Source organism: Centruroides vittatus, unplaced genomic scaffold (genome assembly GCF_030686945.1).
Source record: "Centruroides vittatus isolate TY-2023 unplaced genomic scaffold, ASM3068694v2 contig_436, whole genome shotgun sequence".
Classification (NCBI taxonomy): domain Eukaryota; kingdom Metazoa; phylum Arthropoda; class Arachnida; order Scorpiones; family Buthidae; genus Centruroides; species Centruroides vittatus.
In genome coordinates this window covers 1,372,691-1,399,540 of record NW_027122237.1, presented here as the reverse complement: position 1 = coordinate 1,399,540, position 26,850 = coordinate 1,372,691, and the positions used below count along the sequence as shown (strand labels likewise).

General features: G+C 36.1%; 1 protein-coding gene across 3 annotated transcripts in view; it reads right to left on the bottom strand.

The window, feature by feature from the left end:
- Dgkepsilon (diacylglycerol kinase epsilon) overlaps nt 1-26,850 on the bottom strand; it is a 107,115-nt gene that overhangs the window by 10,599 nt on the left and 69,666 nt on the right. For all 3 annotated transcript variants that reach the window (XM_067272324.1, XM_067272327.1, XM_067272326.1), the window contains 2 exons: nt 24,845-25,044; nt 9,330-9,441 (listed from right to left, as the gene is read on the bottom strand). In XM_067272324.1, the coding sequence (XP_067128425.1) occupies nt 9,330-9,441; nt 24,845-25,044 (312 nt within the window). The remainder of the gene's footprint in view (nt 1-9,329; nt 9,442-24,844; nt 25,045-26,850) is intronic.

The following is a 26,850-nucleotide window of genomic DNA, read 5'->3' as shown; positions in this document are numbered from 1 at the left end:
CAATGGCAAGTGAATAGGTATTACCTGGAGTGGATGGCCAAAAAAGAAGATCTGTCTTGGCCCTGCGATATGTATCATCTCATACGGAAGGAAACTACGTTTAATCAACTTAATGACTTTTTCCAGATTATTTTGAAGAGCAAAGTGGCTCTTATTCAGTGTTAACTCTACTTTCTGAGCGAGGTGCTCAGTTTGGTTCTTTTCATCTAACTTTGTTTGTACCTATGTTACATTTTGGTTAAATGATTCTATGTATGCTGGTATTTAACTCTGTTGTGCGTCAGCGGTGCGGGGAGACTGATCCTCGAAAGGGGAAGTGATGATCCCTAATGAATAAAAAAAAAATTAAAAAAATCTATCTAGTTTTGAACATTGAGCAGATCTCAAAAAGTCCATTTCTGTGGATTCTAATTTAGATTTAAATTTTGAATTTAATACCCACACTTCTACTTCATATGTTTTCACACTTAGAACTAATCTATATATATACAGTAGTACCCCAAACTTACGCAATAGGTGGGACCGAGCGATAACCGCGCAAGTTGATTTCACATAAGTCAGGGTATAATTTCGCATATAAATACATACAAATTATTTTTAATTTGGGCAGGAGACTAAAGAAAACAATTTTCCTAAATTATTTTCTTTAAATAAAATCTTAGATAATATATATGTATAACAAATTATATTATTAAAATTGTAAACCGAAGTTATTTTGATGTAGAAGGCTTCATAAAATCTAACAAATTCATCTGACGACTCAAAGATTTTTTTCTCCTGCGAAATTTCCTCGTAGCATGCTAATAATTTTTTTATTTCTCGTTTTGTAGAAGAAATGCGCTCTTCGTTGGAGTCGGGTTACAAATTTTCTAAAATATGTAACCCCTTTTCAATTGAACTGAGGCCTTCTGTCAAGTTTTCACAGCTTTGAGAATTTTTTCTTTGCCTTTTATAATTGTTCTAACCGTCGATTCCAATAGATCAAACTTCTTTGCCAATTCACAAATTTTCATTTTTGAATCAAATTCTTTAATAATGTTAAACTTTATCTTTGGAATGTAAAGTTTTCTTTTCTTGTTTGATGCAGAAGAATCTCTCAAGAATCTGACATAGTAGAGTCTCTCAAGTCTCCATAGATAAAACAAACACAGAAATAAATAACAAAATAAATTGTAGCTATGCGTCGATTCCGCGCGACACGTCCGAACATGTAAGCTGAACAATAGTGTGGGGGGAGTGAGTAATCAAGGGTTGCATGGCGCTCAAACAAACGACGAATTGACAAGATTTGAAAATCGCGTAACTCCGGGTTCGCATAAGTCGAGGTATTACTGTATGTATATGTCGTATTATTTTGCAGTCGTAGTCGTGGGGTCGAGTGTAGGGTTAGCAAGACAAAAGAAAATTGGAGACCATAAAAACACGTCCGTTCACTTTCAGGTCCTCACTCGAACTCTCCTTTATTCTTTATTGGTGTTGTTAACCTCATTCCAAAAGGGGCGAGATTAACAAAGTAAATTACAGAAAAATATACAAAAATATATACAAAATTTAAAATATGTTAAATGCCCCCCTCCTGAAAAGGCGACATCATGGAGCCTCAGGGAGGTTGGGCTGGGTGTTATACAATTTATCGGCTTGAACTCTAAAGTTGGTTGGATTATAATACGGTATAATTTTATCTACATTTACAATATCAGTTAATTTATTTAATGATTGGACAGGTCTGTCTATTTCTACGTTACAAGGAGATACTATCTTTAATATGGTGAAAGGTCCATGATACTTTGGAGCAAGTTTTCCTTGGTCGGGATGGAAAAAGGTTTGTAGTAGTATTTGGTCTCCTACTTTGAAGTTTGGAGTTTGGTGTTGACTATTATATTTATCTCTGTTTCTTTCATGAGCTATTTCGGTTCTTTCAGTGGCAATCTTACGTGCTTCACTGAGAGGAGGGATAATTCAAGTTGTCAGGTGAATCGGGGATTTCTCCGTACATTAAAAACATTGGAGGGAATCCTGTTATAGTATGAGGCGTTTGATTGTATTCTTTCACAACGTCACGTAACATTTGAGTCCAGGATCGTTTTGGATTCTCTGAATATTTTATTCTTAGTCTAGAGACAAGTGTGGCGTTTAGTCTCTCAACTATCCCGTTGTGCTGAGGTCGCTGAGTACTTGTTAGATGTTGTTTGATTCCATTCTTTTCTAAATATCTTCTGAATCTAGAGGAGGTAAATGAAGGTGCTCTATCTGTTAGTAGACGTTTCGGGCTGCCTGTCTGTAATATTTTGCCTAGACAATCTATGTAGGCGTTTATAGAAGTAGATTTGGATGGAAAACACCAAGCAAACCTAGAAAAGTGATCGATGGCAACATGAAGGTAGCCTTTAGTAGATCCGTATCTTTGCATTCCAGAGACAGTGTCCATAGATAACATGTCAAATGGAGCTTTTGATGAAGGTAAATCACCTAACAAGCCAAACCTTTTATGGTTGTATGTCTTTGCTTTCTGACAAGCATCACAATGTTTAACAAACTCTACAACATCGTTGATGACATTCGGCCAATAGTAACGTGGACTAATTAGTTTCAGCATCTGTGTTATACCTGGGTGACCATAGTGTGCATGTGCCCTGGATAGCACCTTGTATTGAAGCGATGGAGGTATGACTTTCTTTGTAAATCCCTTCTTTCTGATACAGATTACATCTTCACGATCTCGGAAGAATTTGGGTGAGGTGAGTAATGAGGTATCCTGGTTGGAAAGGACTTCCTCAGTGGTAACAAAATGGCTCACGGGGGCTCTGGATAAATAATCAGCTTCTACATTCTGGCTTCCCTTCTGATGTTTAATATCATACTGATACATGCTTAGTTTCAAAGACCATCTAAATAACCTTCCAGATGGGTTTTTTATACCTTTCAGCCACTGTAAAGCCTGATGATCAGTGTGTATGGTGAAATAGATATCATGAAGATAAAAGTGAAACTTTTCAATAGATGCTACAATTGCAAGGCATTCTCTCTCACTAATGGTGTAGCTTTTTTCATATTCACGTAAGGACCTGGAGAAATAGGCAATAGGAAGTAATCCTTTAACAGGGTGTTCCTGTTTCAAGATACTCCCTATACCATCTCCGCTAGCATCTGTATAAAGATGTGTAGGAAGCAAAGGGTTATACATGTTTAAGATGGGTCTGGAGATAAGTGCTCTTTTTAATTTCTCAAAAGATTCTTGACATTTAGTCGTCCAAACCCAGTTTTGATTTTTCTTTAGGAGCTTATTTAGAGGAGCTCTTAAATTTGCATAATTTGGAATAAATCGATGGTAATGGTTTATGGACCCTAAAAAGCCCTGTAATTGTTTGATATTAGTTGGACATTTTAACTTTTGTATTGTTTCTATATTTGGTAATGAGGGGGAGTAACTTTCTGGTTTGATGTTGAACCCAAGATAATTAATTTCAGATCTAACAAACTGACATTTTTTAAGATTTAAGTAGAGACCCTCCCTTGAACATAATTCAAATACTTGCGTTAAATGTTTTAGGTGTTCGTCCACGTTCTGACTAAAAATTAACAAGTCATCAAAATAATTGATGAGAAAAGGAAATCTATATTTATTTAGGATATTTTTTAGAACTAGCTGAAAAATCTGGGGTGAAGTCTTTAGGCCAAATGGTAAACGATTCCACTGGAAATGACCAGAATTCGTTACAAAGGCAGTTAGTTCTTTGTCTTCAGAATGGAGAGGAACCTGCCAATAGGCTGACAGAATATCTACCGTAGAAAATATTTTCGCACCTATAAGTCTATCCAGTAGCTCATCTATTCTGGGAATAGGTTCATTGTTAACTTTAATCCTCTCGTTTAATTTCCTATAGTCCATACATAATCTAGTTTTTCCCTCATCTCTTTTCTTGGCTAATGTGACTGGGGCAGCGTAAGGGGACGACGATGGTTCAATCAATCCCGACTTTAGCAATAGTTCCACCTGTCTATCAATCTCTTCCCTATCACGGTAAGATGCTCTGTAAGGTTTTAAAGTTATGGGTCTTTCGTCTTTAAGTAATATTCTAGGGGAAGCTATTTTTAGGGCTGGCACTGAAAACTTCTCAGCAGAAAAAACTTCCCGAAATCCTAAAACAATGCTCTTTAGCTTCTGCTTCTGATCATCCTTCAGATTAGGGTTAACAACATCCCTAATGTTAAAAATATTTAACAGAGATTCCTTTAAGGAAGTAGAACTATTCCTACCCCTACAAGTTCCTGCTGCATTTTGAGCCAAAGGAGGTGGGAAGACAAGGTTAGGAGCCTGAGGGGTCTCCTTCTGATCTATCTTATATAAGCTATTACTATTTTTACTTATTCTATTACAAAAATGATTAATGTCTCTACTATAGTAACTATTTGTGGAACTAGAGTGATTTGAACGTACTTCAAAAGTATTAGGATCTAATGCTAGGATAGTCTGATTTTGGGAGATCTGATTAAGACTAGAATCTATGACAAGACTAAATTTTCTAATGTCTGGATAAGATAAAATTAAATAAGGGAAATACCTGGATACTACATGTAAAGTAATGTTTTTTGTCAGGTTTCCAATCTTAAGAGGGATTGATACATTAGCCATGCTTGTGGTAGATCCTGCAGCTGTAGTGATAATCTTCACATCCGATTGGTATTGAAAGTATTTGGATAAAGTATCTAATAGTTTTTGGGATATAAGGCTGATGGAACTTCCTGTATCGATGAGCGCAGGCATCGTCTTGTTCTCCATTGAAACAGTTAGTAGTAGTCAAGATGGTGAAGTTGGTTCTGCCTCATTTGCTTCAGATACCTTGTGGACGTCTCTGTGAATAGGAGCTGAATATCTTTGGGGACAGTCTCTTCTCCAGTGCTGTGCTGGTAATCCCTGCTGATAGCAAAAACGGCAAGGGGATGGCGGTCTGCTCATGTGATGTACGAAATTTCTGTACTGGGGTTGACCCCGTGGTGGAATCCAAGATGGCGTCGTTTTCTTTGTGTGCGGCCATGACAGTATCTGGTTTTTGGCAAAGTGTTGGGATCCTGTGTAATTTTCTCGATTCGGTTTAGTTGCCGGATGATTTTCTTTCTGGGTCTTCGGCGGATGATCTGCTTCTTCTTGAATTTTTATTAATTTAGTAGCCTTCTGAAGCCATTCGACAGCGGTGGCTGGCGGTGCGGCTATCATATATTTTCTAATTCCTGCATTTATGCCGGCATTGAGACCTGTAATGGTCTGTTGCATGTTTAACTTAGCTTTTTCCGCCAAGGAGGTTTTTTCCCTATAGTAAGTTAAGACGTCTTCATCTCGCTGGTGTTGTCGATTTACAAAATCGGTGAAGTAATCTTCTTCTTCCTGTGGAAAGTACTCGAGTAATTTTTGTTTAATTTTGTTCCAATCCGTTTCCTCCACTAAATTTTCACAAAAATAGTCGAAAGCTTCATGCTGTAAATACTCTGGTATGTAAAAGTGGAGCTCTTGTTCGTCAATCCTTTGTCTCGCCGCTTGCTTCTCAAACAGTCTCATCCACGAAGTTAGACTTAGCTTTCCACGTGGGTTAAACGGAATAAGATTTAGTTTAGGAGGAGAGGTAGAACTACCTGTTTCTGGGATGGATTTGTCTCTAGATTTACTCATTGCTGGATAAGGTAATCCTGTCGACTCTTATAAATTGTCGTATTATTTTGCAGTCGTAGTCGTGGGGTCGAGTGTAGGGTTAGCAAGACAAAAGAAAATTGGAGACCATAAAAACACGTCCGTTCACTTTCAGGTCCTCACTCGAACTCTCCTTTATTCTTTATTGGTGTTGTTAACCTCATTCCAAAAGGGGCGAGATTAACAAAGTAAATTACAGAAAAATATACAAAAATATATACAAAATTTAAAATATGTTATATATATATAATTACATGTCCTGACTGACTGATTCATCATTGCCCAGAGCAAATCACTGAACCTAAACAGGTGAAATTTGGTACACAGTTAGGGTACATCAGGAAAATGCACACTAAGAAGGGATTTTTGGAAATTCCCCGAAAGGCAGTACCACAAATGTGGTTTACAAAGAGGTACTTGGTGTAACTGAAACTCTATACTTTAGGAATTTTAGAAAAATAAATACTTTAGGAATTTTCAGATAACATCATTTATGTTTCAAAGAAACACATTAAACTCAGATTTATTGTATCTCAGAATCCCATAATATTTGAAACTTGAATTTAGGTGCATTAGTAGTCCATGGTTTGAAACAAACAAAAATCTGTAATTTTACCAAATTAGTAACAACTAATGATTGAGAATCTTGGTGAAGTACTGAGGGAGGGTTATTTCTATCAAATTGCAAAATCTGCACGGGTGAAGCCGTGAGTAACAGCTAGTGGTTTATAAATGTTTATTTTTGTTGTTTTAAAGATTTGGGATAAACAAAAGATTCCATTTAACATTCTTATCATAGATCTTCCTTTCATAATTCTGTCCCTATTTTCAATTTCCATTCAACCATCATTAGTAATTTTTGTTCCTAAATATTTAAATTCATCACATCCTTTAATCAATTCAATTTTTCCATTTTCCTCCAAAACTAAATCATGTATGTCTTCAGTTTCAATTACCATATAATTTATATTCAGTCCCCAGTTATTATATTCTTCTTTCAGCTTTCTTGTCATATATGTTAAATCATCATAATTGTCAGCTATAACTAATTGGTCATCTGTAAATAATAATGTATATACAGTATTGTCTCCAACCATTAGACCCATACCACTACATTTTCTCTTCCATATTTCCATAGCCTTTTGAATATAAATTTTAAATAATGTTGGGGGAATGTAGCAACCTTGGGTAAACCTTTAGTAACTAGAAATCCTTCAGATAATCTTGTTGTTATTTTAATTTTAACAATAGAATTATTATATAATTTTTTAATACTATTTATTATTTTCCTGTTTATTGTTGTATTATCTAATAGGTATACTATCGTATGCCTTTTCTAAGTCAACAAATAATAAATGTGGAATTTGATTTCTAGTAACTTTTTCTCGATTGTTTGTCTAACACAGAAAATATGATCAAGTGTGAATCCTCCACTCCTAAAACCTGCTTGTTCCTAATTTTCCATACCTTTGTATTCCTCTTCTAGGTAATATTTTAATAATTTTCCATATATCCTGCTGAATGTACTGTATACATGTAACAGTAATACTTCTGTAATTCTTACACTCATCTTTTTTTGCCTTTTTTGTATATTGGTGACAGATATCCAACTTTCTAGTCTTGTGGTATATCTTCTTCACATCGTTCCATTAAGTTTTTGCAAATTCTAAGTAACCTATCAGATCCACACTTAATTAGCTCTACTGGTATTTCACCAATGCCACTAGCTTTATTATTTTTTTTAAAGATTTAATTATACTTTCAAAAAGTTTCATATCTATTTGAATATAGTTATCTTTCATATTATCTCGTCCATCCTCATTCTCTGTATTATAAATCATATATTCATTAATAACCTTTTAGCAGAAAACAGTAAAGTAGTCCTCCCATTTATTTAGTGATATGTACTGAGCAGTATTGTTTCTCTTATTATTTCTTCTTAAATTTTTCAAAATTCTCCATACTTCAGTATTTTGTCTTCCACCTATATAAGCTTGTATGGCATTACAAATTTTTTCCCAATTGTTATTCTTTTCTTGCAATACTTTTCTCCTAATAACAGCCTGAAGTTTCTTATACTCTATTTTATCTTATATATTTTTTGTATTTAGCCATTTTAAATATAAAATTATCTTATTTTTCACCAATTCTGCTATTTCCTCATTCCAATAATACATTTTTGTCTTACATGTTTCTGATTTAACTTCTCCCAATGACTATTTCACTGCTTGATGTATACTCTGCACTATATGATTGTATTATATCAAAGTAGATTTCTTCTAATTTACCATCTAGTTGTTTCTGGTAAATAGTCAAGTACTTTCATTTTGTAAAGAGAGTAGTTTATATCTTGGAATTTGTAATTCTGTCCCTTGTAACTCATTACTGATACTACTGTCAACTTTAAAGTATGGAAAATTTATTTTACTATTAATCACATAATGATCACTTCCACAATCAATCCCTTTAAAAACTCTGGCATCTTGGGCCAATAGTGCAATATTCTGTTTTACAATGATATAGTCCAATATTGATTTTGAATTCAACTTGTCTTGATGTTGAGTGTATTTATGTATATCTTTATGTTGGAAATACCCTTTTGTTATTTTTAATGAGTTCTGCATACATAGTTCAATTCATCTTTTGCCATTATCAGTTATTATATCCTCTTCAAAAGGTCCAACTATTTGGTTCATATGCTTTTTTATCAATTTGCCCATTAAAATCCCCTGCCATTATAATTTCTATTGTTGCCAATATTATTTATTATAGTATTTAATTTCTCAAAAAATCATCTTTATCTAATTTATTTTCACTGTCACTTAAAGCATATATTCCCAAAATTGTAATATTTCTACTGAATAGAGTTAAATTAATTTTAATCGTATTTTCATTTATTGCTTCCCAAGATGTAACATTTTTCTTATATTTCGTCAATATCAGAACAGAAACTCCTCTTTTTGACCTAGTATCTTTTGGTACTCCACTGTAAAAATGTAGATATTTATCCTCTATAACTGTCCCTTCTTTTTGGTTTTTGTTAATACAATTATATCCTGCTGTATTCTGTTTAATTCCGAGATAATTAATCCCTTTTTATTAATAATACTTTGCACATTCCATGTTCCTATAATCATTGTCCTTTTCCGTAGCCTCTGTCGTCATTTCGAATATCCAGCCGGCTTATTTCTGTTGGGCTTTTTAGCATTTAAGTTTTTTCCGAGAATGGGGGAGCGGGCCCCGTGTCTCAACTTCCAACTTGTAGGTTGAGATTTTTAATCACAGTTTACTCCTCTAGGAGAGTTGCTGTCACCACCTGCGAGTCCCTCCTAAAGTATTAATCTCACAAAACATTTAAACAAACAGACTTACCATTCAAAACTTTTAAATTTAAATCTCTATTTTATTTGTCAAACCAAACTGATAGCTTAAAAATTTATATTCAATTTTTCTCTTAAACAATAGCTTAGAAAGAGTACTAAGAATAATTTCCTCTCTTTTTGTACAAGTAATTGCAGCAGGAATCTAATATGCAACTATTTTTTTTTTATTCTTTGTGTATTTTTAAATTGATATTGAATTATTTCTACTAATTTTAAAAGCATTTCCATCTATAACGAGACAAAAAAAAAACAGAAATACATACTTTTACTTCCTTTGCTTGTCCAAGTCTCACTGGTTCAGATAAACCAATATGCAACTGAGCAATATGAAATGAAGAGTAAATTCCAATGACTTCCAGAATTCCATCATCATATCTATAAGAATAAAAATGATTTCTTTAAGTATACAATAAAACAGAAAATCAACCAAAAAACATCTTTCAAGTCAAAAATTTGTTACAATAACTTTCAGGCATGAAGAAGGTGTCTGCTTGAATTTTTTGATTTTGTCAGATAATGTGTGTAATGTCATTCAAGAGATAGCTGCTTGCTTTCAGACATATAGTGAGAGACTCATGTCTCATCTCCTGTCACTAACTGATCCAAAAATTTATCATTTTATTTATGACAGTATTCCAAAAATGACTGAAACATGGTATTTGTTTCTGCTTGTATTCCAGTTTAAGCATTTGTGGAGCCATCTTTCACAAATCTTTTGGCAGTGAAGATGAATAGTGACAATTTTGTAAAAGATAGATAGAGAAACAGTAAGGAACATCTTATTATGCTTTTCTATAGTGAAACATATATATTTTCTGAATGTGTACATCAACATCAGTTTTCAACCCTTCCTTAAATGGTTAATGCTAATTATGTACATTTCCTTTATTGATAATATCTTTTCCATACACCTCAATAAGCTGACAATAGATTTCAGCAGGTCAAATGCTTTTTGCATTAAAAAATATATATTACTGAGCACACCTTGCAATCAGAAGGATTGATGATTCTCTAAAATAGCTGACATCTGGTGGCCATTCCACTTAGTAAGTAGGATAAAGTTGCACTACTTTCATTTCTAAACCATGTGAAGCCCAAACATGACATCAATAAAAACAAAATTGAAATCTCGTCAATATTGTTGTAATAATTATAGAAATGAAAATATTAAAATGCATGTTTCCAATAGATTTAAAAATCGTTAAGAATAGACTTCATCATTAAGAATAGGGAAGAGATAATATCAGAGATGGTTGTATTTTTAAAGCATTTTTGCAAAATACTTTTATTTTTTAAATAAAATTAAAAATGAATTTAACATGGCCAACAGTAATTTATGTTTAATAATAATATAATAAATATAATTACAACTTTTAACAAAGATAAAACTTTGCTTCAGTCTCTGTGAGTTTTGTGATTTTATGAACTGCAGATGGTGTAAACAACAGAAAGAAAGACTGAAGCAGAGTTTTATCTTTGTTAAAAGTTGTAATTATATTTATTATATTATTATTAAACACTTTTATTTTTAATAATACAGTGATACCTCGGTTTTCATCAATAATCCATCCAAAAATAATCTGCAAAATCTGAAACCGACAAAAACTGAGGCAATTATTTCCATATGAATTAATGTAAATACAATTAATTCATTCTAGACACTCCAAAACACATACCAAAAACACTTTTTACAGAGAATAAATATAGTGTTAATACTAAAAACAATAAGAAATGAATATAAAAGATGAATGTAAAGAATAAATGAACATTTAACATGGCATTTTCCATGATGGAGCTAAAAGGAAAGGAAAGCAATAGAATTGGGCATATTCAAAATCTCAACATCAATCCAGTGAGATGCTGCTGGAAGCATCAGGCAACAACAACCTTCCCATTACTTATAATAAAATTAGCATTAATACCATCAAAGCAATTCTCTGGAAGGACCTTATCTTGGACTGGCAACAGGACTGGAACACCAACAACTCCAGCAGTATTACTCATGACTTCATCCCTAATCTTGAGGAGTTCTTTAAATACAGATGGTATACTCCCAGCCATATGACTACACAGATGTTCACTGGTCATGGCAGGTTCTTTGCCTACCTGGATTGTTTCAAAAATACTCATAGCCCCTTGTGTCCTATCTGCAACATCACCAACGGCAGCAGGTGCTACATTCTCAGCTGTCCAATGCTGGAGCGTGAAAGACTTAATCTCAGAATCCTCTGTGAGGCTCACAACTACGGATGGCCTCCCTCCATTCTCAACTGTCTGCTTAAGCATGAGGACACTTATCACACTCTCTTCAACCTTTTCACTGCGTGCCTCAGGAATACTCCTGTCCCAGGATTCTCCTAGTTTCATCGCTGGATTTTCCTGTGTCATCTTATGTTTCGTGTTTGTACTATATGTGCATGCATTGCTCGCTCTTTGCTGCACTTGCTTTGTATATATTCTCCCGTATCTTTCATTTTTATTATTTTTACTACCGTTTCATGTTTTTACTACTTCTGTACATACGCGTTTTCCTTTGTATTTATTTTTCATGTATTTAGTGTTATGTTATTGTATTTATGCGTTTGTTACTTGTACTGTATCCCATCTTTTTCTGACATTGTACTCATGCTTGTTTGTATTTTCCTGGTTATGTTATACGGCACCGGTTATGTACCCTTTGTATTTCTTGGTACCTTACAACAAAATGAATGAATGAATGGAAGTGATGCAAACTGTTGGCATTTTCTAGAGAACAAACGCTGAAAGCCAAAAATTTCGGGAGAGAAAAACAATAAAAATGGCAAACTATGTGGACTTCCACATTATGTTAAATTTATTTTTGAACTTATTAAATGAGAACAGCTTAATGAAAAATGAATATTTCGAAAAGAGAAATAGGGATGAAGATTTTTAAAATTTCCATAAGAGTTTTAAATACAGGTAACCCCCGTATAACATGGTACTTTTATAGCATGGATTCACTCTGACCCAGTTCAAGAATTGGGTAAAACCCTCGTACAACATGGAATGTAATAAAAACTATTAAAAGTGAACTTTATCTAATTTGAAAATAGGGAAATCCCCGTTCAATAAACATGATAAAGCTTTTAAGTGCAAAAGATACATCATTTGACATTTTTCGTACTATCAGATTTTCATGCATAATTTTTGTGGACTATTAGTACTTAAGTACAGTATGTAAATTGTCTTTTCCCACCTTCTGTCGATACATGTGGTCCTTATCGAAACTTCTCTCAGTGTTGCCAGATCTCAACACTTCTGCTTTTAGTGTTGCCAGATGTTATTCTCTTATTATTCCCTTTCCATACTTGCTTTATTCTGTCACCAGTTCTTAGGCATTGAACCGCACCTCCGACCGTTGGGACAATCCACACCTTTACAAGTATACTTTAAGACTTTAATTGTCTCTCTTTTTTGGCTATGTAGATTAAAAATTTTCGGTTAATAGTGCTTAGTGATGATGATGAAAACATTGTTTAATTTATATTAATATGTATCACTTCTTAAGAAAATTTTAATAAAGATATTTATCTTAATTATGAAAATATAATAGCATGTTTTTTTAATTTTTGGAACATAACTCCCGTGTTATACGGGGGTTACCTGTAATTAAATCAATCCTAAGGTTACACTTTAATAACTAAAAAATAGTATGTGATGTCTTATGTAAATACAGTGGGTGATCGGTTAACGAACAAATCAGATAACGAACACTTTCGCAGAAGATTTTTATGATCAGACAATGAACACCTCACAGAACAAACATAAGAAGAAGCGACGTAAAGTAATGAATACCGATTGCTCTTCGGGCAAAACTTCGAAACTTTTCGGAGCACGGGAGATGTCAACATCAACACTCAACCTGGTATATACTGATAGGATAATATTCCTCCAAACTTTGAAACTCTCCCTTGTAATTCCAGCCTTTTATTTTTCTGACAGAAACAATTCTTTATAGTATTCACAAGACTGTCGGATGGGCACGCGTTAAGTTTTGCGTCAGTTTTTATTTTCGAAAGGTGAGAGTATAATAGCAAAGGTAGAGTGGGCAGAAGATGTTTGATGTTGCTGGGCAGTATGGTTTGAACAGGTCTACAGTATGCTGCAGTTCAATCTTATTTAAAAAAGATACAGTATAATCAAGAAGACTCAAGCAGCTAAATGAGTCACAAAAATCACATCTAAGAAATAAAGAACATTGAAGAGCTCATAATGGACCTGAAAGAGATCTGATGACAGAAGAATGCCAAGAACTCTTGAAGGAAGAACACCAAGAAACTCGGTGAGATGTTTTCTTCTGAAAAAGAGGATTAATGCCGATATCTGCTCTTAGACATCTTTTGAAGAAGTGGGAGGATGTCAGGACAACGGTCTTAGAATAGCAGTATATTTTGTTTGTTGTAAGTGTTGAAAACTAACGAAGACTGGTGGACTCGTGATCATCCAATCCGGCTATCTAAAAAAATAGGTGTTTTCGTTGGAATCATCCGTTTTTTCGTCTGGTTTTTGTGTTTCAGCGGACAGAACTAGTAATTGTAACCCTGCTGACAACAATTTCGGCTACGTGGACCCACTATGTTGGAAGTAATGAAGTCTTAAAGATCACGTTATTTCGGGTCAATCTTCCGAAACTTCTTTCACCGTTAAACCGGAATTGAAGACGACAGGAGTAAGATTATTAATAAGTGAGTACAACCTTCAAAAATTTATGGGCTTTTGCCCAACCGTTCTCCTAATTTCAAACCTTTTGTGCGCAGCACTCGGCAGCCTGCATCAGGCTCTTGATGTGCCATCGGGACCTAATTCCTGGTTTATTGGAGGAAGGAAGTTGTCAGCTTTGCGCTGTTAAAATTTTGGAACTCTATCCTTTTTAGTTTTTAAGTATTGACAATTTTAAAATTTGTACTGGCTTCCTCACTGACCTGTTGCTATAGTAAATGTCATTGACCTTGTCAGTTGTAACGTTTTCCAACGGCTCTAACGGTCGTTTTGTAATTGTCGCGCTCTTTTATCTTGTTATTAGTTTGTAACTTAGTATAAGTTATTTTAGTTTATTATGGGCTCTAATTTGAAAAAAAAAATTTCGTGTTGAAGCTCACATTCTGATTGATGAGGTCAAAGGGTACTTTGCCAAAAACCGCCGTGCCAAACTGGGCACAAACCAACATTTGCGATATGTTACTGATCAAATGAGTAAAATGATTAGCTTAGCTGAATGGGTGCTAAAGATTAATAGCCTCCCAGACAGAGTAGAAAAATTATTTACATTGCTGACCCACTTCTGAAGAGATTATCAACATTTTAACTGAACGCAATAAGGGAATACAAGAATCGATAGAGTCTGTGTCTGGTACTAGCAGGATTGGAGGTTTAGAGATTGAGCAAAGACTGAGGTCAATAGAGTCCCAACTGCCCAACCTGGCCACTCGAGATGACATTGGGAGGGCAGTGGTTGCTGCTAATAGCCTGGAAGTCGATATTCTTGAGATTAAAGAATCATTAAAAACTGTGTACAAAAATAAACAATGTGAGGACAGTCTTTCCAGTCAAAGAATAGCCTCCTTGGAGTCTCGGCTTTTGGGACTGGCTGCACGGGAAGACATTAGTAGGGCTATTGAGGCCATAAGTAAACTAGAAGTGGAGATTGCAGAGGCAAAGGTTTCCAGCAATACACCTCGTAGCGTGGTCAATCCGGAGGGACAGGCACCTCTATATAGCGATATACTTAAAAGGAGTCTAGGATCAGGGAAGCATAACAGGAATAGCTACCCTAGCTCGCTTCTGATTTACCCAAAAGACAACCACATGAGCTCAGAGGATACCAAAAATATTATTAGAGATAACATTGACCCCACACAGTTGAAAGTGGGCATTACTGGTTTTAGAAGAATTGGGAAGGGAGGTATTGCTATTGATGCTACCAAAATGAGTGAACTCCAGGCTCTGGAACATGAAATCAACCAAAAGGCTCCGGACCTCAGAACCATGGTGCCAGTTAAAAGAAAACCAAGTATATGTATTAGACAGGTCCCAAATTACTTGGAGAAAGAGGAGATAACAAACTGTATATTTGAGCAAAATGAGGAAATACAGGGACAGTTAGGCAGAGATCAATTCATGGAGGAATTTGGGCTACGTTTTGCCTTTGGCGGAGGCAAAAACAACCTTGTAAATTGGGTTACTGACATCTCATCCGGCCTTCTGAAAATTTTTACCATGCTGAGAAAAGTTAACTTGAAATGGGCCAGATGCACGGTAGAGGAACATTTCTCTATCATACAGTACTTTAGATGTTGCGGGTTTAGCCATGTCAGCAAATTCTGTTCAGAGCCCAAGGAGGTCTGTAGCCAGTGTGCTGGCAGTCATAGGTTTAGGGACTGCCCAGGCAAAAATAAAATTGCAAAGTGCAACAACTGTCGACTGCAGAAGGAAAAGGATGGCTCACACAATGCTTTTGATAAATGTTGTCCATCGTTTAAACATATCAGAAACTTAATTATGACAAGAACAGATTATGGAGAGTGATTATAAAAATATTAATTTTCTGCAGATAAACCTTCAAAGATCGATTAGTGCCACATCCTCCCTTAGTGTCGACATGGACAACTGGGACATAGTATTAATTCAAGAGCCCTATTGTATTGGGGGCAAGGTGGCCTGTGTTCCTCACAGGCATTTGGTGATTCAAGACTCTAACAGTACTCCTTGGGCTGCAATTGTTGTACCCAATAATGGTGTTGCCGTCTTCCATCACCAACAGTATACCACAGAAAACAGGGTGTGTATCGAGACCCAGCTTGATGGTCGCAGCCTCATTATTATCTGTCAGTACATACCGGGAGGGACTGACATACGTCAGGAGCTGCAGGGCATACAAGACATTCTTGATAACTTTAGAAACTGCTCTATTATCTTGGCTGGGGATGTCAATGCCCACTCCCCCGCGTGGGGGGCTAAGCAGTTGGATACCAGGGGAAAGGCAGTGGAGGAGTGCCTAGCAATAACCTGATCATTGTTAATGATCCCAATTCCCCACCTACCTTTGTTGGGCCGAACGAATCGTCATGGATCGACATCACTTTCTCGGTCAACCTCATTCCGCACCTACATAGCTGGAGAGTGCTAGAAGAAGACATCCTCTCGGATCATAATTCCATTGTCTACAAGTTATACTGTGCCTCCAGACACAAGCCCAGGAACTTCAACAAGATCTACAATTCTAATGGGGCAGATTGGGACTCTTCTACAAGCATCTGGACGAGAACATTGATGATAATCCCTTCCTGGAGAATAGGGACTCTGCAGTCAAGTATGTTGACTCAGTAATCAATACCATAAGTATAGCCTGTGACCAGTCAATGCCTCTGTGCAGTCAGGGCACTAGGAAAGGGGGTGTCCCATGGTGGAGCAAGGAGTTAGCGAATATGAGAAAGATCAACAGGCAGAATAGAAGACTTTTTCAGAGATGCAGAAGCGAAGATCGGGACTCATTAAAAGCAAGGTATTTAGACTTTCAGGCCACCTATAAGAATGCCATCAAAGAGGCAAAATTGCGTTCTTGGAGAGACTTTTGCTCATTGGCCTCTTCTAACCCCTGGGGGTTTGTGTACAAAAGTTGTGCTACAAAACTAAAAACTCCCACCTGCCTTAGTAGTCTGGGTGCTGGAGATGACAATGGGGAGATAGCAGACATGGAGAACACTATTGAAGCACTATTGGACAATCTATGCCCTGAGGACAATTGCTCAGAGGATAGTGCAACTCAGCAATATATTAGGAATCATGCAACTACTTACATCCCAAGCCCTTGTCCACCTCCCTTCACTGCTGTGGAGGTTAATGAAGCCATTAAGAGGCTTGCTACTAGGAAAGCTCCGGGACTGGATGGCATAAATCAGCATTTCTCAAAGTGGGCGGTAACGCCCCCTTGTGGGTACTGGAGGCTTTCAGGGGGGCAGTAGAAGGCTCAAAGGAAATTAGGGGGCATTAAGGAAATCTAGAGGGGTGATGACAGACAAATTCTATCTATAAAAATCTGACTATAATATATATAAAATGCTGACAATCTATATATTTTTAAATTTTTATTGAAGATCACAACCTGACTATTTCTAACACGTTGACTTATATTATAGCATGAATGAACTTATTATAGTAACATTATTGCATAAATATGCTAAAAATGAAAGTTCAAGAATGGCTACCAAGAATTTTGGCTGCAGAAGCAAATCTCTCAACTGTACCCTGAGTTATGGTCAGTTGTTCAACGATTTCTGATAGCATTCCCAAAGTCGTATTTGTGTGAACCAGTGGCGTAGCGTAGTGGGGGCGGCAGGGGCGGCCTGCCCCAGGCGGCACTTTCAGGGGGCGGCAAAATTTCACAATAAATAATAATATCTTGTAAAAATTTGAACCTGTAGAATACACAATAGTGATGATTATTCTTGCTGAAAAGTTCTTTAGAATTACTGTATATTTTAGTCTTTTAAATTGAGATACCTAAATAAGGGAGCAGCGAAATTTTCTTCCGCTCCGAGCGGCTGACAGCCACGCCACGCCACTGGTGTGAACGTGGATTTAGTGCTGTAGCAACGTTGCTAACCAAAAACAGAAATCAGCTGCAAGTTACTGAACGCGGCGACTTACGGCTGATTTTAAGTGAATTCGACTCTGATGTTAACAAACTGGTCGAAATACATCAGATTCATCCTTCACATTAGATAAGTTTTAAATTCAAAGCCTTCTTTTAATGTTAATAAAAATACTTCTAAATATGATTAAGTATGAGTTTTATTTCCTCTCATTGAAACATTCTTTGATCTCAGAAATAGGATATAGATCACACCCTATCTATCCTATCCATATAATAATGCATGTTTAAACATTATATTTGCAACTGTTTTTAAGATACGCAACAGATGGTAATGTAAAAAGGCAAGTTAAAAATTATGGGGGCACTAGGAATTTTTTTCCACCTCCCTTAACTGCTGTAGAGGTTAATGAAACCATTAAGAGGCTTGCTACTAGAAAAGCTCCGGGACTGGATGGCATAAATGAAGACATCGTTAGGGAATTGTGGAAGTACCGTCCCGGTTTCCTCTTGGCAATATTTAATAATTGTCTCAGGCATGGTATTTTTCCAGAGGCCTGGAAGGCAAGATTGGTTTTAATTCCCAAGGATAAAAGTGCCAAAATAACATCTCCCAGCGGGTACAGGAATATCTCCCTCCTGCCCATAATGGGTAAGGTTTTGGAGAGGTTGATTTTAAATAGACTAGTCTGCTTTCTGGAGAGAGGTGGACATCTTCATGGGCAGCAGTTTGGTTTCCGCTCGGGTTCTTGTACAACAGATGCTATTGGATCTGTGGTGAACAAAATCAAAGAATTACACATAATGTTCCCATATGTTTTGGGTTTCAGTTTGGACATAGCCGGAGCATTTAATGCCGCATGGTGGTCGATGATCCTGCATAGGCTCAGGCAATGTCAGTGCCCAGCTTACCTATACAATATAATTAAAAGCTACTTGGATAATCGTTCAGCCATCCTTCAAATTGGCTCTAGGAGCTGGACTAGAAAGATCACTCGAGGGTGCCCACAGGGCTCCGTCTTGGGCCCCATGCTGTGGACCATGCTCTTCAATGGCTTTCTATTGGAGGACTTTGGTGGAGACTGGGTTGTGGCCTTTGCCGATGATGCTATGGTGTTGGTTGCAGCACGCTTGAGGGCAGAGATCGAGCGGAGGGCCAACTGCATCCTGACCAGAATACAAGACTGGGGCAGTAGAAATAAATTGGTGTTCAACCCTAGTAAGACTAAGGGGATGTGTCTTCTCCAGACCCAGGGCTCCACATCTGTACCGAAGGGTCCCGACCATACGTATGGGAAATCACAGTGTACGGGTGGTTACCACTCTAAAGTACCTGGGGGTCATCCTCCACCACAAACTTAGCTGGATCTCACATATAAAGCAAACCTGTGACAAGACCAATCTGCTCTTCAACGCCATGTCGAAAGTGGCTAAATCAAAATGGGGCTTAAGTCCACGTATCATGAGCATCATTTACGACTCGGTTTTCCTTCCTATGATATGTTATGCTGCACCAGTCTGGGCCGAGGGCTGGGGATGACCCACATTGATAGGAAGCTATTGAGTGCCCAGAGGAGGGCTCTTCTCCACATCTGCAGGGCCTACTCAACCACCTCTACCGTTGCCTTGCAGGTGATTGCTGGAAAACGACCGATTAACTTAGAGATTGGTACTGTTGTGCAAAGATGGAACATGAGGAAAGGCACCAGCATTGATCTTAACAACAGGGTCTTCGACAACATCGAGATGTCTCACAATGGTACTCCCAGTGTTGACCCAATGAATAGCCACTTGTACACAGTCAGCCTTGGCCAGATCAGACCCTTAATATTTTTACGGACGGGTCAAAGAATGATGATAAAGTAGGGTGCGCATTTGTGGCATTTCAGGATAACACGGAAGTCTACAACTTCTCTGATAGGCTTGGGAGCACCTGCTCAGCTTATCAGGCGGAGCTCTGGGCCATCCTGTCAGCAATCAAATGGTGTAATATCATGTTCAACCTCAACAATATTAATATATTCACGGACTCTTGTTCATCGGTGCAGGCCATCTCAAACTACAACTGGCACCACCCACTAGTTAACAGCATACTACTCGAATTACATAAGAGCAACAACAGATTTGCAATTATGTGGATTAGAGGACACTCTGGGGTGGTCGGCAATGAGTGGGCGGATGAGCTCGCTCGTTTGGCTGCCACTTCTTGTGTCGACCCAACCTACAAGGCAACACCACAGAGCTACATGATACAAGAATTTAAAGAGGATGCTAGAGACAAGTGGCAACGCAGCTGGAATACCCAAACTAACAGCCTAACGAGGGATTTTTTTCCTTTGGTCTCTACTTCTGTTAAGAGAAACATTGAGCACTGCCTTACCCAATTCTACACGGGGCATGGCAAGTTTTATCAGTATCTACACAGGTTCAGGTTATCCAATCAGCAAAACTGTACTACGTGCGGTGTTCCTGATGGTGCTCGTCACTATCTTTTGGAGTGCCCTATGTTGGATGACATGCGGACACGAGTTACTGCTTTGTTGCCCCGTGACTCTGGCTGGCCGCCCAACCTCAGTGTACTGATTCAGGATGATAATTTGTTCCAAGCTACCAAGGACCTTATCAAAACGTACTTTAGGAGAACTACTGTGACTTAGCCTCATCCTGGTTTTGTGGTTTAACTGTATCTTAGCTACTTCATTGTTTTGTTATATGTCTTATGTATTAGTACTGTTATCCTAATTGGCTTTATTGTATTGCCCATGGCAGTTCTAACTGTTAAAATGCTGTCATGGGCATTGTCTATAAGGGTTTTCAACCCAACTTTTTCCTTCACTACTGGCAGGTAGCCTTTAGTGTCTGTACATATTGTTCTCTGCTGCTTGTGTTGATTTGTTAATATGTATATAAGCGCATCACATATTTCTTTTTGTAAATCTGTAACATCAAATGTTTATGTTGAATATGTAACCTTTATGTACTATTTCCTTGGCTATGCCTAGCGGTGCCAAGGCATTGATCAATAAAGAGTTTTTAAAAAGTGAAAAAAAAAGTGGTCTTAGAATAGCATAGTACAGCAAGCCCCTGTTCGTGTGGTCAAGTATTTCGTGTGCTCCGCGATTTTCAATGATTTCGTTAGAAAAAACAATTCTTGCCCGGATTTTAGTGTGTTGCTTGACAGATCTAAACAGTGTGAGTCCATTGACATCAAATTTGACCAGGTGGACCCATTATTTTTAGAGCTGCGGACATCTGAAAACTCCGATTTTTCGGATCGTCTCTCCGGACGCCTGGTGTTCGGTTCTCCGGAAACAAAGACAGCGGAGGACAGATCGTCTCACCGTATGTACGTTCTCCAAATTTCATGTACTTTGGCCCAGCCTTTCGCTAGATTTTGGCAATTTTGTATCGGCCTGCAACGGGCTTCGTGGGTTTTATCAACCAAAATCCTGTCACCGTAGGGTAGCTGACCTCTACAGTAACCATGTGCCAAAAATTTTGCACCACTATCGCCAGTAGAATTTAAATTAGGGCAGTTTTAATTCTTGGAGCATTTCTTCACTGAACATCAACTAACGCTTCCCAGGTAGCAGTCCTCCAATACTTAACGGACATAACGGTCATCTCCAATCTATTTACAATGGATAACGTTGACTTCATCGTGTTATAAGCTTTACATCTGGTGCTTAAAGATAAATAAACATCTTTCTTATGTATTACATTACCTCTTTTGCTGTATGTTAACAAGTTCCATACTCTTCATGCGATTAATTTGTTATCTTATTTTAAGCTAATTTTAGCTTAGTTGTTAATTAAGTAATTATAAGCTATCTTTCTTCTCTCTGCTCTGTCAAGTGGCAACTTGGCAGTGCAGAGCATTTGGAACAGAGTTTTCTACTTTCCATTTACTTCTCTTCAGAATTGGGATTAGGTACTCCCACTTACAGGGGCTATTGTTTGGGTGTCTGTTCAACTCATCATCATGACCCCGCAGATTATCAAGAAATTCCTGGATAAGTCAAACCAGGCCCTGAATGAAATAAAATGCTATGCAACTGAAAACAAGAATGCACACCTTGGCACTCCACGGCATATTAAATACATAACCGAGCAATTTCAAAAGGTTGTTAATATGGCAGAGGAAGCCATGAAAAACTGCTATATGCCAATTACTTTGATTTAAACATTGAACAGCGCACAGCATAAGATTGCTGAGAAACTTGACAACATCGAAAATAGTGTTAAGCAAAAGGCTCCACTTGCTCCACTGTACAGTGCAGGTAGGTATGGGAAGATAACCAAAAGAAAATAGAAAGGATCTGGAACATGCTACACCGAAAGAAGTCTTGCTGGTGTTCAGCAAGGAACAGGATAATAAAAATAGTGACACAGTTCATAAACTTTTACAAACGAAAATCAAACCGTCCGAAATAAATATTAAATTGTTATATTGTTATATATAACAGAAAGAATGGTGATCAGTCAAAAACTAACCCCAAGATTTTTACATTTTTGCACTCAGGACCTTGAAGCATTGAGAAATGCAAAAAAATTTAAAGTTTGCTTTTGTATGTATGGATTTTAGCATGTGGAGACTGCAAGATTTTGTTCACACTATTTGAAGCTTTAAAGCAAAAAGCACAGGAGTTATTACTCCTGTGCTTTTTGCTTTAATTTTTCTCAAAAAGCACAGGAGTTATTACTCCTGTGCTTTTTGAGAAAAATTTTTGAAATTTTGCAGAGAGGTTTGTTTTTTAGGAGCGTTGATGCTATTAACTTTTGGTGATTAAAGGTCAAGGGGTGGGGAGATAAAGGGGATTATGTGTATCTCCAGTAGGATCAGACTTAATGACAATTTTACTTATTATTAGCATTTACAATTGTTTTATAAAACCCATCCATACCCTCAAAATTAAGCTTTTTGCCATTTTATAATAGTTAAAAATATAAAAACTTGTTTAAATAAAATATCATAACAGATGACACTGCCAAATGCTGCCAGGAAAGTTAAGAAATGCATTGCTGGATTTTATTAAAACTGCAACAATATATTTACATTTTTTGCTTAGAACAGTTTCACAGCTACATTTTGCTGACCATTCATTCATATCTTTTAACAATTTCAGTGAAATTTTACAAGGATTGCTATATAATTTGCTTATTTGTAAACAACATCCAACAATTTTAATTTTGTTTCCATTTTTTATTGTTATTTCACATAATATTACATCACCAGCATTAAAAACCAGTTTATCTTCTTTAATAGGTTTCAAATTACCTAGAAAAGCTATTATATTGCTTATATCTACTTGTAATTGCATTCTAAATATAAACAAATACCTTGTAATCATATACAGTGAAACCTCGCTTAACAAGCATAATTCATTCCAGAACCTTACTCGTAATGCGAAACACTCGTTAAGTGAAACAATTTTTCCCATAGAAATTAATGTATAATATGATAATACATTCCATGCCAAAAAATACTCAAATACCATATTTACTTGCATATAAGATGAGGTTTTTATTCATTTTTCACTGCTTCAAAAACCTAAGTCATCTTATATGCACGAGCAAAGGATCCTTTGTGTTTTGCAATTATTTTTGTGAGCCATGTACATGCTGCCATTATAGCAGAGTGCTATCGAGGTCAAGATGAATGTCGCTTTTAAAGAGATGATCCGAAAATAGCTGGTCACTTAGCAATGATTATAAATGTACTTATTTCATATTTGTTAAATTGGTATTTTTAATGAATATTTGTACATTCTGAATCATTAAAAATAAACTTTTTCCTGTCATGTGCATTATAATCTGTTGGTTTTGCTACCTGGGTATCAGGTGCGTGGAAAAGCAATCTTCAAAAGCTGATAGCAGTCATTCAGGAAATACTGCATTTTAAATTCACTCGACAGATCAGAGGACAATGTTTTGTGGAGTAAGAGTGAAAAAGAGGAGAATTGTAGCAAAGCTTCGGAGGACAAGTCCAAGTAGACAAAAGGTTATAGCATCAAGAAAACATGGTTGTTTGCCTTAATATGATGCATATGATGAGAATTTATTTGTGATTAAATGAAATAAAATTAGAATTGTACTAATAAATCTAATTTTCTTTATTTTGGTTTTTAAAGTCACATCTCATCCTATATGTGAGTAACTGTGGTATTTTAGGTATAACATTTATTCAAAGAAAATTATACAATATACATTGTTAAGGAGTGTGAATCTTCATCATCTTTTCTTCTAGCATGGAATGAACCAATCTGGAATGCAAATTCAATTTGCAGAAAACAAAAAAAAAAAAAAAATCACAGATACAGCATGATGGAGCATGCACACAATCCAGGACTTCCCCTCTCCTCTTCACTCATTATGCGAAACTTCACTCGTTAAGTGAGTCATTTTTTAAAAATTTGATTTGCTCATTAAGCAAGGTTTCACTGAACTCAACTGTCAAAATGTATGCTATCCCACATTTTTTAAAGCTAGGTGATGCCACCTATAAGGCTTTTTGAATGCCAATAGCATACAGAAGTTCAGAATTTTCTAGACATATGGTGAACAGTCTAAAAAATGTTTTCAATCTTGAAATGGCTCTAGTCACTGACCTGCACAGATGATTCTTAATTTAAAAACATCTTTCATACTCCATTAGATAATTTTGATAACTTGAACATTAAATAAAAATAATTTAATTTTTTCTGAGTCTCTTGTAATTCAAATTAAGAAAAGTTCATAGTGTGTATATATGGTGTGTGTTTGTATGTATGTATATATATATAATAATAAACTTCACAGATATCCACCGTGTGTATGATAGACTTCAAAGGGGCCATGAGATGGGGCTCTCACTTTCATCATGGAGGTGCTACAATAGGAGAAAACTGGGTCAACTGTATTTTTCTTAAATGGTAACTCCATTTTTTATTGCATATTATTGATACTATATCAAAAGCAAACAAATTTTCATCTCAAACATCTTTTTGAATAATACACTTATCGGAAATTATGTGCATTTGAAGTCTTATGTGGATGTGAATGTGTGAATCTATGAATATCTGTGAAGTCCATTGAATTGAACAAAAACAATTTATTTATAACCAAACTCCGTTATTCTATGTAAAAACACATCAAGTTTTAAAATGAATTTTATTTAAATATATTTACCTTTGAACAGGTACATTTTGTTGTTTACCCATTGTCCAAGGTCTTATGCCAGCACCCCACGATGGAATATTTAATACTACTATTGCCTCCACTTCTGGTAACTGCACATTTCTGCCATCCAATTGCAAATCTAACTTTTGATGTAGATTTTTACATTCTCTTTCCAAAAGATCTTTTGTACCATAACTCATATATAAAAACTAAAAAAATTATAATGCTTTATTAAAAAATATAATATATTTCACAAATGAAATAAATAATAAACAAAATACACTCAAACCTGTTTTTGTGTGGTCTTTTTTGTGCGGGATATGAAAATTTCAATCAAATTGGAACATAATTGACTTCTGTAAAATTTTTAAAAACTCTATTGGATGTTTTCTATGACATCAGCAGGTTTTTCATTTTTTATTCAGTAAAATTTTTTTCTCTTACCTTTTTTGGTCCCCTCATATTTTAATAGCATAAAAATCAGAAATATTGTGTTAAATGTAGACTGCAAGTGTGAAATTTCATGCCTTGTTAAATGAAAGAATAACACTTCCTGCAGCTATATTTATCAAATAAAATAATTTTTTAACAATTATTTTTAACTTTTTATATAGTTTTTCTGTAAAACCACTTTTTGGGAAGGTGTTTATTTCGCGGGAATTATTTCCCGGCAAATTTTTTAAATGTTAGATTCGTATTTAAGTGGAAATAATTAATTAATATAAAAAATAAAATTTTTAGAGGATTTTTTTTCTCATTAGGGATTGCAGAAAAAGGCTTAAGGAGTTAAAAAAGCAATTTCTAGTTATTTCGTACGGTTTTGAGTTATTTTCTACGTGAGACTTTTTTTATGCGGTCCCTATTCACCGCATAAAAAAAAAAATACTTTTTAATTGTGTTGCAAAAACTATTTTTTATAGCTACTTGTGAAGTTTCATGCGATTTTTTTTAATGCATTTTTTTTTTTATGCGGTTCCTATCCACCGCACAAAAACAGGTTTGAGTGTATGTCAAAAACTCTAACTTAAATCATTTATTGATGAGACTATGTCTTGTCTATAAAATCGCACTGCTGTCAATGACTGGATACCTTAGAGGTATGGAGTACTGTGCATATCAGGAGTTGCAATTTGGCACAGAGTATTTGGTGCCCAAATCATGCACACATAAAAAAAACCAGACTTATAAGTAGTCAGGGGACTGAGAACTGAGTCAAAATAAAATACAAAATGGCAACACTGTTTCTACAAACAGACACTAGTGTGAGACATGCGCATGCGTTGCTCATTGGGAATTTCGAAATGCAACCATTGCAAAATTGAATTTTGACAAATGTGTGACACATGTTACACATGTATTCTCTTGCTCTGGTCATTTTGATTTTCTTCTGTGTTGCTGACACCTCATTCAGATCTATTTGACATTAATTTTACCGAAAATGCCACATGGATGACCTCTCGTGGTTGTCGCCATGACGAAGGTCCATGAAGTTTGAATGATCGAATGATTGCACTCAAACCAGCAATACCAAGGAAGATTGGAGAATGAGCACGAGACCTGCTGTGAATGTCGAAGTGATCCTGCTTACCATAGCCAAGAACAGGCAGGCCCGTGACAATGCAACCCATCGTAACCACGGTGGCAATGAAGCTCGCCATAATCTACACCAAAACCCCAAGTACCAATATCGGCTTTTCCTCATTAGTTAGCACTCATTTTTCTCTTATCCTTAGAAAACAGTGCACAGTCAAGCCAAGTCTCTGAGACATACTCATCCCAAAAATGGCCTTGTCATTTTACTTGTTTGATTTTAATTTTCAAAGTTGACAAATACAAATAAGAATTCCAGACCAAACTGCCCATCTTCAAAGAAAATTATTTCACAAGAAATAAATTTTTTACATTCAAAAAAGCAAACTGATTTAAAATAATATATATAAAATTCAATAATTGTTACATAGTAATACTAGTCTAAATTTTTATTAGTCACTTAGTCATTTTCATTACTTTCACAA